Source organism: Aythya ferina (genome assembly GCF_964211825.1).
Source record: "Aythya ferina genome assembly, chromosome: 2".
In the NCBI taxonomy this organism is placed as follows: domain Eukaryota; kingdom Metazoa; phylum Chordata; class Aves; order Anseriformes; family Anatidae; genus Aythya; species Aythya ferina.
Genome location: NC_140297.1, coordinates 17,203,563 through 17,217,522, shown reverse-complemented (window position 1 = coordinate 17,217,522; position 13,960 = coordinate 17,203,563). Strand labels below are relative to the sequence as shown.

Genomic DNA, 13,960 nt, shown 5'->3' with positions numbered 1-13,960 from the left:
ACAAAGAATGGTATGGAATAAACAAACAAATCCCCAAATTACATTCTTCATCACCGATCAGTGCTTTCACTCATTTATACTAGGTTAACTCAAATGTTCTTCTATGCAGAAGAACGATACTGTCAAATTTTCATACTGGAAGAATTATGGTTGTGTCACCATAGAAGCACAAACCCTTTTATTTTCATCTTACTAAGAATATACATTTGCCAATTAAAGAAAACATTAGTAAACAAGTGACTAAATCCCTTCTCAATTCCATTTTTTTTAACCTTTCCGTGGTTTCAGTGTAGCAGATGAAGAAACGGGATGTTAAACTAGCATATCTGCTATAAAAGCAATGGGAACACTAAAATAAATGGCCCTGAAAAATGTTTCCTCTATAAAAGTGTTTGGATGTTAGTTTCCTTTCTATATGAAAATTCTTTATTAAAGTGGGCAAAAATATGCATTCAAATTTCTTTACAAATAAAGACAGACCTGTAATCTTGAAAACAAACAAACAAACAAACAAACAAAACACAGACCTGTGATCTTGAAAATTTCAGCTCTGATGGCATCACTCTAACCAATATTCAGATTTGTTTGTATAATGCTTTCGTATCTAATTTTCATCCCCAAACTGATTATAACATCATTAGCAGGACACTGTAATATTGCTACTTATCACAATAAATACAAAGAAACTGTAAAATTTCCTTTGGTTGGCTTCCAGTTCTGCATTCATTCATATCTAGTACATTAGTTTCCCTGTGGTTACAGTCACTTAGATGAGATGCTTTCTAATAATTTGTTGATGTAACAAAGACAAAACTAAACTACAGTTAAAGCTGTATTAATCATGGGACTGTTAAAGGAGGGGTCCTTAAATAAAGAGGCAGAATATATTGAAAGCTGAAGGGAAAAAATATAAAAAAAAAAAAAAAGCTGAAATAATGTGATATTTAGATGATATTAAAAAAGTCTTACTATTTAATAATTTAAAGTTTAAATATTTAACTGGTTTATACAATAGCTGTATTGTATGCACTTAAAGAATCTAATGTATAGAACACTATTAATAGCATAAATTTTAACAGGCATGAAACTCACCCAAAGTAGGAATAATAATTTTATTATAGGTAATTACTATCTGTTGCTTCACTACAAGTACACAGTGCTATTTGCTATTTGACCAGTGCAGATAACTTAACAAGACAGTTTTTATGAATGACTTTTGTTGGCTGTTTATAGATCACAGTTGCTTAATAGAGGTTTTTTACATTGCATTTATGAAACTTGATGTCATAGTGCCACTGAATATCACGGTATGTCTGCAAAAATTTGGTCACAATTCTAGGAATTTACATTGTTTTCTAAAATACATCTGAAACTAGCAAAACTGTTAATCTGAAATAGTACTCCTCTTTAGAATTCAGATTTAATATTGCATCTTTCCACTTCAAAATGAATTGCTTAAACACCACACACAAAGAGCATAGGCATCTGTTTGTCATATCTATCATCTTTTTCTGCTACAGTATTATTTGACAGAACTTTTGAGAAGTCTAGTTCTATTGTCTGCCAATTTAGACCACTAATACAGATATAAATAAACAAAGTTAAACCGACTCTGTATTGTGCTTGCTGGTAGGATTACAGGGTTTAATTCTGGCAGATTGTAATCTTGTCTTTTCTGAAACCACAACTTAGTATGTTTCTTAAAACTTCCACTACTTGCTAGAGTGCTTTAATGAATAGAATTATATACAAATGTCTTCAACTCCATCTGTCTGGCTAAAATATTTGTACATTTTAAGTTATAATATTCTAACATATCAGTTTTGAATGCTAGAGTTGAAGTCTATGGGTTTTCGAATGAAAAGTACAAATGAAAATCTAATGTTGGTTAAAGAATGAGCATTAATACTCTGGTTTTGATAATATAAAAAGAATAACTGTGAAAGTTCTTTAAAATGACAAACATACATAAAAGATATGCAGAGGCATCTCTGTCAATGCTTTGCAGCAGCACTCTGCAGCAGACAGAGTATGGAAAACAGTTTCAGCTTATTATTACTGTAAGAGAATTGGGTTGCCAATCTTTATACAGAAGATATAGATTCACCCATGCCAATCTACTACTCCTCTTTGTCAATGCATGCTTCTTCCATGGAACCTATGATAAAAATACATTATTTCCCTCAGCATTTAACTCCACTGTTTCACGGAACGTGCTCTGTTTTTTTATAATCCAGAATCAAATTTTATTTCCTACATGAATCCTATCCTCTTCATTACATACCCTTGAATCACTCACAGAAACTTCATGAGCTCCACCCTTTCAGTGTGTGGTTTCCACATGCCTACTGCTGCAAGTATAAGAACAGTCAAAATAGAAGACTGTTCAGCTGAAAGGCTCTAAGGGAAACTTTACTAAGCACATGCAGCTAATAGAATGTGACAATACATTTGAAAATTCTCAATTCTTACTGAGAGTTAGATACTAACTTGAAATTTTCCTGCTTTGCTCTGGGTTTCTAGTACATATCAAGGTCAATGACAGCAGGATCCATAAGAATCATCATACTTCTAGGTGTTTCTGTAGTGCTAAATTAAAACAGAATCTCTCTAAACACTGCTTGTCCAAACCAGGTGACAAATAAAACAAGCCTTAAGACCTAACAGCCAAATTGACAAGAGAAAAGCTAATAGAAAAGATCAACTGATCTCCCAGAACCCATCAAGACATTCCTTGAAAAGATGATTACAAAATAAGGAATGTAATAATGATTCATTCAACTGAACCAGGAAGACCAGAAACAGATAATTATTAAACTCCAATAGAAAGCCATCATGTGTATATACTTAGAGGCTACGAAGTGGCTTTGCTTCTTTCCAGAAGAACATCTTGGAAGATCTCTACATTCTTGTTAAGATGAGCAATAGATTGTAAAGAGCAGAAAGCATTAGAAGAGCTCAAACAGCGTTTCTCAGATGTATTTCAAGACAGCTATTTTTAGCACAACAAAGCAACTCATGAAACAACAACAAGAAAAAAAAAGTGTAAGGCATAAAAGGGAATGAGATGGTGGAACTGTGCATCCTCTTCTTTCCAAATTAAAGTTAAAGTACTGTAGGAAGGAAAATGTTTCCAGGTACTTTGCTACCACATGGATCTTTTAGATGTCTCTTAATACTTCGATAAGATTAAACAGGAATAAATAAGTTAATAATGGGAATAGTAGAGTGGCTAGCACCTGAACTATTTTATCATATAATCATACAGTGATAGAATATACAAGTTGGAAGGGACTCACAAGGATCATCGAGTCCAACTCCCGAGTCCCCAAAGGACCACCCAAATAAATAAATAAATAAATAAATAAATCAGACCACATGTCTGAGAAAATTGTCCAAATGCTTCTTGAACTCTGGCAGCTTGGTGCCATGACTGTGTCACAAAAACACAACGCACTGCATGCTCGGAATTTGAGCATCCTTAGCATGCAGTGTTCACATTCTGGAGCTTTCATATCACTAATTTATAAATTGAGTAGCAATATATCAACATTTTCTAACATTAAAAAATTAAAAAAAAATATCTCAGAAACAAAAGTCTGAGTCCCATATTCTGCAATTAGAACAAAATGATACTACAGATCAGGTATCCTACATGTGTTTGGTGACCCACTCTTCTCAAAAAGAAGATTGGTTTGTATGAGGAGTTAGTCTCAGCTCCTGCTATACTGGTCTAAGGAGAAGGATAGAGAAGAGGAATGGATGGCCCATGATTTGGGGTGGGGGAAGAGGGGAATCTAATACTTTAAGCCTGCAAGAGGCAGAGTCCTCAACCAAACAAATCATTGAAATGTGTGAGTAATTGCATTGATATTGATGTTTAAACTAAGCATTGTTTAAACATTTTGATGGATCAGGATCAAACTTATCTGCACCTGGCTGAATCGTGCCTCTGGAAAAAAATGCATTATCTCTTCTAGTGCTACGAGTCTGAACTTGCACTAGCACAATACTTCAGGTAAATGTCACAGTAATAAACGTAATTTTTCTGTAAGTGTTTTTGTTGTTGTTATTGCTGTTGGAGCAAAAAGTATATTTTGCTCCTGGAATAAGTTCCTTGCTAATGTTTTAAAATATTTTCAAAATAATAAATAAATAAATATAATAAATTAATAAATAAAAAGAAATGTTGAGAACCTTTGATAAAGATTTTTTTTCATATGAACTGAATTCAACATTTCAATCCTTCACCCACTCTTGGCAAACTCTTTCAAGTTTCCTCCCAAACAACCTGTACTCTCTCCTTAAAAACAAGATGGACTTTGTTTTATCACAATTTTAGCAGCAACTTGTGTTATTTTTGGTGCTTATGCTGACCACATTCCAGTGTGAAGCTATCCATACTGGATATTACACGTGGTAGTCCTGAGTACTGGCATATGTCTGAGGTTTCATAATACCAATTTATATTTATTAGCTTTGAAATTTCTTGGTTGATTTACAGAGTTAATTTTGTTAATACATTACAGCAAAGGTAGACATTTAGTATTCTTCATTTGAGATGCACAGTGAAGATGATCTCATTTATGTGTACTTTTCTGCTACATGGCTAACTGTTCACACAACCCATGTTTACAGTTGTGTACCATCTAGCCTTTTGCCACTGGGTGACAGCCAAAGCATGAAAACAAAAGCCCTATTCAGGAAAAGAATTCCCTGCACTGCTATATGAATATCAAGTGAATTATGCAAATCAGAACAGGAGGAGCTTACTAAAACTCTTTTTCTGATCTTCCACATGTATAAGGAGGGAAATATGCTGAGAATCTCGAGGTAAATATCTCTGTAAGGGAACAGGAAGAACAGTAAATGCCCACCTCAACTTTTAACTGGAACACTTAATCATAAAGCTCAAGGATCTGTGTAAGCTGTACAAATCTACATCACAAAACCGAAGAGAGCAGCAACTTTCTGAGTAAAAAGGCAGTCTTTCTCTTTGGTCTTGCAAAGGAGTAAGAGGAAAAAAAAGGATGCAAGAAAGTCTCAGTTCATAAAAGGAATTACGAAGAGGGACAGAACAGATAAAATACAAATAACACCCTATTTCAAAAACTTTGAAAATATTTTTCATGACAGTAAATGCACACATTTCTTTTGGAATTGCTTTCTCTAATTTAGGAAATTAGTTATGATTCAAGAACAGATGTAAAAGGAAAAGAGGCATAAGCAGGTACCTATCATACAGCACTTGTAAATAGGTGCTTTGTAACTTTGAAATTTAATTTTAATAAAAATAATTTCACTACAGTTCATAAAATGAACTTTATGTTCTATACATTTTCTCAAGGAAAAAATTGTATTCCTATTTAGCACATTTTACAGTAAGAAATAACTAATCCACACAGTAAAATTTCCTTTTAAGTCAGACTATAATTGACAAAACTAAAACCTTCTAAAGTGTTTAACCTGAAATTGAGTCTACTACTAATGCTGATGAACTGATAGAAGTATAGTAGGCAGTCCTCAAACCCCCGAGTTGAATTTCCACAAACTGGAAATAGCTTTTCAAACATCCCTATTACATGAACCAACTATTCTGTGATCAAAATGGCATAAAATACAATTTGAACACAGGAAAAAAACTATTTTACAGTGAGAAAGTTCAAACACTGGAACAGGTTGCCTGGAGAGGCTGCTGAGTCTCCATCCATGGAGACATTCATAACCTGACTGGATGTAGTCCTGCGTGATTTGCTTTAGCTGACCCTGTCTGAGCAGGGGGGTTGGACTAGATGATCTAAATAGGTCCCTTCCAACCTCAATGGTTCTATGATTCCATGTTATCTCATTGTAGAGAGACATATTTTTAGTATTTTGTAACAAATTTTAAATATCACTGCATGTGAACCTTGAATATTCTCCCCAAAATATTAACAATATTTCTCTCAGAATTACTCAAAATATGTATTTTTTTGCAATATTCACAATGTCAATATGAATGGCTTACATCATATTTTCAGGTTCTGTTGCACACGCTCCCACTGCTTTTGTTACATTCACAAGCAGTGCCTGATTGGTTCCAGTGAGTAACTTCACTAGGGGTGGTATTCCGCCACATTTACGGATAATAGCTCGATGTCTTGGTTCTTGGCAACATTCTCCCAGTGCTCCAACGATATTTACAAGGACTTCTTCAGGTTGATCAGTGAGCAGTCCTACCAAAACTTCTACGACTTTATAATCATGAAATCTAAATGACAGCAATAAAAACAAAGTAGTTATTATCAGTATGCTACTACTGTAAGGTAATCCTTAATTTCTGTAATTAAATTATCTTGATGAACAAAGCACAATATAGGTAAGCCATTCCAATTAGTTCTTGTAAGTGCGACATATAGCATCATTTCTTACTTTACCTTTTTAACTATATTTCTCTATTTTAGTATTTCAAATTAAATTTTATTTGAAAATTTAACATGCGGATGAAACATCTTTAACTAGCTGTAAACATACTGGAAGACTAGCAAGTACAGTGGCATCCTAACTTCCGTTTCTTTTTTCTGCCATGTTAACAATAGGTAGAGCAGGAGTATATCTGACCCTCTTCCACCTTTCTGGAGCCAAAGGATCACCCTGACGATTCAAACCCTTTAGTGGTTTACCCTCATCAGTTCTATAGCTAGTTCAGGCCTAATATGTGCATTTTCTTACTGTAAGACTAGAATTATGTTAGATTTAATTCTGGAATTAATAAAATTAAGAAAATAGTTGACAGAAATTTGAGTTGACTTTTACATTAATACTTCCCTCATAGCACTTTTGGTACTGATGATCAAAAACACGTTTGTAAAAATCCTGGAATTTTCTTGTGCGGGCTCCATCCTACAAACAGATGCATGCTAAACCTCAGAATTTAATCTTCTGGAACTGTACTTTAGTTCTCAGCACTGGGGTCACCCCATTGCTAAGTTTGTTTTGTTCAGAACTTAGAGGATTCTTAATGCTCAACAAATATCCTATTTTCCTTTCGCACCTTTTCTATGATACACCTTGACAATTCCACTTAGTGTATCAAACTAGATCTAGCCTGTATATCACCTATTAATTATGCTTTGATATATATTTTTGTGTAAATATACATGGTTCCTCTCCTAAAAAGATAAATTATCTGAGAGAACTGTTTTCACTTGTGCTCCCCTTACGTCCTCCAGCTTCTGCAAATGTCTACTTGAACTACAGCTACTCATTTTCCAGGAATCAGCTGTACACGACTTTTCTTTTGTACAAAAAAAAAAAAAACAAAAAAAAAACAAAAACAAAAAACAAAACAAACAAAAAACAACAACAACAACAACAAAAACAGTATTTTTAATATTCTGATAGCAGATCTATCTAGAACTCTGTTTCAATAAAAAAATTAATCTTTCCAAGTGGCTTATCGATATAACAATTAATGTTATACTGTGAAATTAGAAACTTTATTTTTGTCGGATTTGCTTGGATCTGATAAACATTTGCTTAAAGAGAAAGTCTTTGTTCAATGTAATTTGGAAGTGTCCCTATATTTATATTTTTTTTTAAAGAGGAAACACCAACAACATGAAAACAGAGCAACAAAGCAAGTAAACAATTTCAGAAATAAAAATACTGATTTTCTCCGACTATTTTATGAGTGTTGCAGACGCACTGCTTCATGGATGGAATAATATCAGCTGGCTCTGTGATGGGCAGGCTAAAGTCTGACAGAGTTGTTGGCTCAGGCCATCTTGTGTCCAGAAGCAGTATGGCTGCTTGCATACAAACGGGAATCTTAGTCAGGCGTAGGCACATGTACCAGCTCACTGCTGAGTCAGCACAGAATCTCGGCAATATACTTCAGGTATAGGAAGTATTGCAGAGTAGTCTGAAGGTAATTAAGTTGCCCTGCAGGAACCAGCAGGGTTTGTTAGTTCTAGCCTCATGCCAGACTTAAAGTCATCCCCCCAGATCTACTTACGTGATTTCATATCATCCTTCCTCCCTGTTCTGTTTTGTTCTCCCATCCTGACTTTTGATTGGGTTTATTGCTTCAGACTCAGCAGTGCATAATACATGAATTCAGCTCCAGTCTGGAGCTGTGCCTGGCTAGTAACCTTCATGGAGCTTCAAGCCCTTGCCAAAGATATGCGAGTAGCCCAGCAAAAATCTGTTTGCATTTGCACAGAATTATTGGCTACAACTACACTAATAAATAAAGCAGGCGATGGCTCATTCTGGAGCCCTGAGGACAAGAAGCACAACGTAGCATCCATATGGCTAAAATCTCTTACCCTCACAATTCAGGGTGGCCTCACCCATTCTGCCTAATGGAAACAATCTGCTGCCTGTGCTGTTCCCAAGGGGTGTCTGGGCATTGTCTGGAAGAGCTCTTGCTGGCACAGGCCAAACTGTGTGAGAGATCGTGCTAGCAGTTAAACAGCATGGATAATCATAACATAGTGACTGAACCTGAGATTAGGTCCTATTTAGTTTACCAGTATAGACAGAACCACTCAGTTCATCTCGTCACTGATCTGGAACCAGGATGCCTCTGTGCAGACACCCAAAGCTCACAGAAAAGGAGGATATACCTTTCTGAAAAGCCAGGTAACTGTGAAATGAGGAATGCAATAAGAAGTAGGACAGAAGTACAGTATGTAAAGACCATGGCTCTGTATAAGAGCAGTTTGGGAACTCATTTAGGATAGTAAAAAGCTACACTGTAAACCCAGATTACTGGAATTCTTTCTGGTTTTTATCCAGTACTTATCTATTATATCTGCTTGTCCAGCAGAGTACACTAAAATTAGGGCTGCAGGAAGAGGTTAGCTTTTATTGATTCTCCTCCCAGTCTGTGAATCTCATTCCTCTGTACAGAGCAGCATAACTTCAGCAGGAAGCCTAGCACATACTCCAGTAGAGCAGGCATTTTTTTGAGGTAAGGTGCATGAATCAGATGTATTAATTTAAGATGAGAAGGGCCAAGTATTCTGAGTCATTAAGCTATTCCATAAAAGATAGAGTGATAATTCCTGCTGTCAAATTCTTATATAACCACTCTGGACCATGATACTAAGAGGATGTAAGTACCTATGGTAGGACTCACTACAGTTAAATGCAGTCCTTTAGAAGTTGGGTGTCCAGACCAAGCTACTTTTCTGAGCGCCTTTTGTAATCAAGAAGAGAGGCATTGAGGCTAATTATCCTAGCACCCAGTGTATTTCTAAAGCAGGTGGACCTAATGGATATTAGATACTTACCTCAGAGTGAGATAATGTTCACTCTCTCTCTCAACCTAAAATGTTAAAGCTAATTGTGCTGACTACACTCTACCGCGCAGCCATGATTGCAGTTTGCCAGTGAGAGAAGAGTGGGTATATAAGATACACATACACGGAAAAATATTTTATGTGTGTTAGTACACCTCCTGGCTTAGTCTTCTGTATATTAACTATTGTTCAGAGGCACCAATTTTCCCCGTTAACTGTTAAGATTCCAGGAACTTAACACTGTTTCCAATGTACCCTGTTGAGGTCACCAACAGTATTTGGTACAATAAAACCTAAGTTGAAAATCCAACGAATCATAAAACATGCTTTTGCAGAATAATGACATAATATTTTGAAAACAATAGAGGCCCACAGAATCAAAACATGATAATGTAATAAATATTTGTAAAACTAAATTGTTACTTTGACACATTCTCTCCACTGATTGCACATTTCCAGATTGCTCCTGTCACAGCTGCTAAAAGTTGTTTATTTTCAGAGTTACCAAGCAGAGTAGATAGTGGTAGTAGACCTCCATGCAGTCTAACCAGGTCACGTGTTTCTTTATCTTCTGCACACTATACAAAAAAATTAAATACAAATATTATGCAAAATGTGTAAAGCAATGTCTTCAAAAGTTACGTGCATTATGTTTTAACTAGTCAAATCTAACACAAATGAAAATGCAAGTATTTTATTAAAGTGCCTGAATATGCTAACATTTCACTAAGGGAGTTTAGGCAGTAAACAGCTACTGTAGCAGTGTTTACACTGTCACATTGTCCACTTTGTGGGCAAATACACAAAAAAATGCATCTTCTTGCACAATAAGCCCTGCCTCTCTCCACTGGTTAACTGGAATTTAGGGCTTGCACACAAAAAGAGTAAGAAAATGACTGCAATATCAAAATGCAGCTAAAACATCCTCATAAAAATCAAGCCAAGGATCATCAATATTTTTACAAAGTAGTATCTCACACAATAAAGAAATAGTAAAACTGAGAAATACTATGTGTAAACTACATAAAAACAAAGTGTTAACCCTGGCTTTTATCTAATAAGTTAATACAATTACCTTAAATATGGCACTAGCACAATGCATCTGAAGCTCCTCATGCTCAGTACTCAGATTGTTCACAAGGTACTCAATCATTCCTTCTGTCCTTATTGCAAGTCTGTAACTTGGCTAAAAATACAAATTCCACATTTTAAACCCTGTATGTTTACAGTCAGCATCACCAGTCACAATTAAAACACAGCATTACAATTTAAGTCTTTGATATTTTGAAACCTTGTACTTTATTTTAAGACCAAGCCATGTGCATTGCCCTGGATTGATGTTCTCAAAGCTAAACAAATACATAAATTCTCTTTGGGGCTGTGGTCTTCAAATCTCCAGTAAAACCAGGAACTGCAATGCCTACTTTGTAGCCACCCAACTTACAAGGTGACCAGCATTCCTGCTCAGAGACAGGGAAGGAACAGATGCTTCAGAATGGGATCAACCAGTAATCACTCTACTTCATCTACAGCTGGAAGTCAAAACAACAAATCTATTCCTAGAATAAGTCTAGAAAAAATATGTTCTTAGAATTAAAATTTTGCAGTTATGTTTTCTTCCATTTTTTTTCAACTACAGAAATTGGAGCAGGGAACCATTTTTTAAGAGAAAGGAAACATCTGCGTTAAAAAAAATGCATTTAGTGTTCCCCCCAAATTATGTCCAGGTCTGGCCTGGTAAGAAATCCTTGGAAATTTCACCTGCTGAATACAGACTTACTGAAGACAAAATGCTGTCACATGGAGCAAGCATAAGTTTGTGTAGTTCAAGAAGCTATTTTTGCAAGGACAAACTCTTTCACAATGCAAAATCTTTAAAAAAAAAATCATGTCTCGCATGTCTCAAATTCACAAAGAGAATTTATTTATATTTTTTTCCATAAGCACGATGCACTATATTTTCAAATTTGATTCTACAAATGGGGAAACAACCACTCATCTCAGACAGCTATGGTGAAAATAACTGTATTCAAATTTTAAAACTTAATACACTCAAAGCTGTGAAACCTGCCAAGGAAATCTGTAGAGAAATCACATATATCCCTTTCTTCTCTTGACAACCGATCAGACACATTGTCCTTGTGAATTATGTAAAACATTAAAACACATTGTTCTGTACTGCACTGGATCTTCTTGGCGACATCTGCAGGTTAGCTTTGTAGAATTTAAATGTACTGATTAACCAGAATATAACATCTTAATTTCGCAAATTTCATTTCTTAAGTATGATTTTAAAAAAATGAAACTCATTAAGTATTTCATTTCTATATACTTTCTTTTGTGAACTACTCTTAGCCTTTAAAATAATATATATATATATATGTGATCTTTATTACAAGCTCTAACCTTCTCAAAAAACTTTGCAGAGTATCTACATCCAGAGTGGAAACTTCCTGATGGGATAACTGTACCAGTAACTGTCCTGGAGAAGCTTCATTTTTAAATGATAGTCAAAATGTAATGCTTCTTTTCAGTAGTCAATTATTTTAATGACTGGAAATACCTTAGCTGTATGTGTTTACCTACCTCTGAAGCACATTCTTGTAGTGTCCCCGCAACTGGGGTTAGGATGCTTTTATGTGAACTTTTGAGCCATTCAGCTAATAATGGAATGCCTCCAGCTTTACGGATTGCTTCTTTGTTTTTGGTACTTTTGCTGCAGCTCCAGAGTGCTAAAGCCCCACAACGTGCTATTTCAATATCTTTTGCCTGAGATGGTGTTAGACCAGTTGATCTCACTGAAGTACATGCCAACAATCCAACCTAAAAAAAAAAAAAAACACAACTTTTTTTTATTTATCTACAAATATGTGTCATATTAAGCTTATTAAGCTGCTTTTTAATGATGGCACATACTATCTGAAGACTCATGTATGCAAAAAATGACACTTTGGGAAAAAATATACTTACCAATCTCTTGATTCCTCCATGAAGCCTTACTGTCCTTCGCGCTCGTTTAAATCTAGCAACATTAGCAATTGTTTCAGCTGCCAAACATTTTAGTTCTTTGTCTGGGGAGTCCAATATTTTGACCATGATCTCTAAGCCCCCAAGATCTGCAATTGCATGTCTGATCAATGTATTTTGACTAATTTCCTTCAGGATTTTTAATGAACCAATCTAAATAATGGAAGATAACAGACATTAAACATTATTTAAGAGTACATAAGCAGAAAAATCTATAAAACGAAGGGTTACATAGAACATTTTAACTTTTAAATCAAATCAGAAGAAAGCAATTGAAAATCATTGAAACTGATTTTCATCTAATAAGTTCTTGCAATTGAAAAAATACAGAAAAAAAAAAGAAAAAAAAACAGTTTTCTTCATCCTATATAACCATTAAAATTGAAAACATATGCTAATAGAAAAGGTATATTCACAGCTCTTTTCAACAAAGCTACTTACCTGGCATTTAATTTCTTCTGTATCAAGTAAATTAATTAACACTTCAAGACACCCAATGTCTCTGATGGCCAGCTGGCATGTTTCTTGAGCCAGATTGAAATCTCTCATTGAACACAATGCAATTACTGTAGCTGTTGGATTACCTCCCTAAAATAAAGCAAATTTTTAACATATATAAAGTGCATTTAATATAAAACCTAATCTCTTCTACTACTAGTAGTAAAACTTATACTAAAGGAGAAACTTGTTAGATTATTTTTTATTCTATATTGTCAAATGACATAGACATAATAAGAAATGGAATTATTGATAAAGTCTGCAAATGACATATAGATCACGGTGAGAATGAATAGCACAGATGACTTATGACTAATACAGCCTGCTGTGAATGGACAAGTAAATTAGATAGTCATGTATTAGAAGTTTTGGTATGAGCACATATCAAAGGAACACATGGTGAAGATACAGACATTTCAGAGAAGCTATCTGCATTCTTTGCATTGGTGTTCACTATAGAAGAAATCAAAGAGACTCCAAACTGGAATCATTCCTCATGGAGGACATTTCAGATTTGCCTGAAACTGAAGTTACTGTTGATAAAGTTATTAAAGAAATCCTGACATAGTGAACAATAAAAAAAAAATGCCACTACTAGATAGCATTCAATTGAGTTATAGAGAAAACTGAGGGTAAAATAGTTGATTGAGTACAAATGGTACGTGTCTGGTCACTTGAAACTACCTGATCACTGAAGTACCAGGAAACAACAGATGTTTTTTAAAAGAGTTCAGTAGTTATCCAAGGACTGTTAGCCAAATATCTGTACTGGAAAAAACAGTAGACTGTAATAATGAACAGAATTAAAAGACATCTGCCTAAATATGACATTCTTGGTACAGTATGATATATTTAAGAGTCAGCATAGACCTGTTAAAAGAAGTCCTGCCTTACAAAACCTTCAAAGTTTGTGGCAATGCCAGTCTAGCTGATATGTTTAACTAGTTGATATGTCTACATAAATCTTTAGACAAAATCCCTGATAGCTTTCATAGAAACTAGGCCACTATATTATACAACTGAAGGTCATTGCATAGATTAAAAAGAATGACTAAAGGATAGGAAACTGGGAATAAGAGTAAATGGTCAGTTCAATGAAGAGGACTGATTTAGTGGAGTTCCATGGACATGTGTTGAAGTTGTGAAAT

General features: G+C 34.8%; 1 protein-coding gene across 6 annotated transcripts in view; it reads right to left on the bottom strand.

Moving 5' to 3' along the window:
- Nucleotides 1-13,960, bottom strand: part of ODAD2 (outer dynein arm docking complex subunit 2) — a 95,800-nt gene that overhangs the window by 44,694 nt on the left and 37,146 nt on the right. For all 6 annotated transcript variants that reach the window (XM_084507378.1, XM_084507377.1, XM_084507379.1 and 3 more), the window contains exons 11-16: nt 12,756-12,902; nt 12,258-12,467; nt 11,874-12,110; nt 10,363-10,473; nt 9,711-9,865; nt 6,008-6,250 (exon numbers count right to left, since the gene is read on the bottom strand). In XM_084507378.1, the coding sequence (XP_084363504.1) occupies nt 6,008-6,250; nt 9,711-9,865; nt 10,363-10,473; nt 11,874-12,110; nt 12,258-12,467; nt 12,756-12,902 (1,103 nt within the window). The remainder of the gene's footprint in view (nt 1-6,007; nt 6,251-9,710; nt 9,866-10,362; nt 10,474-11,873; nt 12,111-12,257; nt 12,468-12,755; nt 12,903-13,960) is intronic.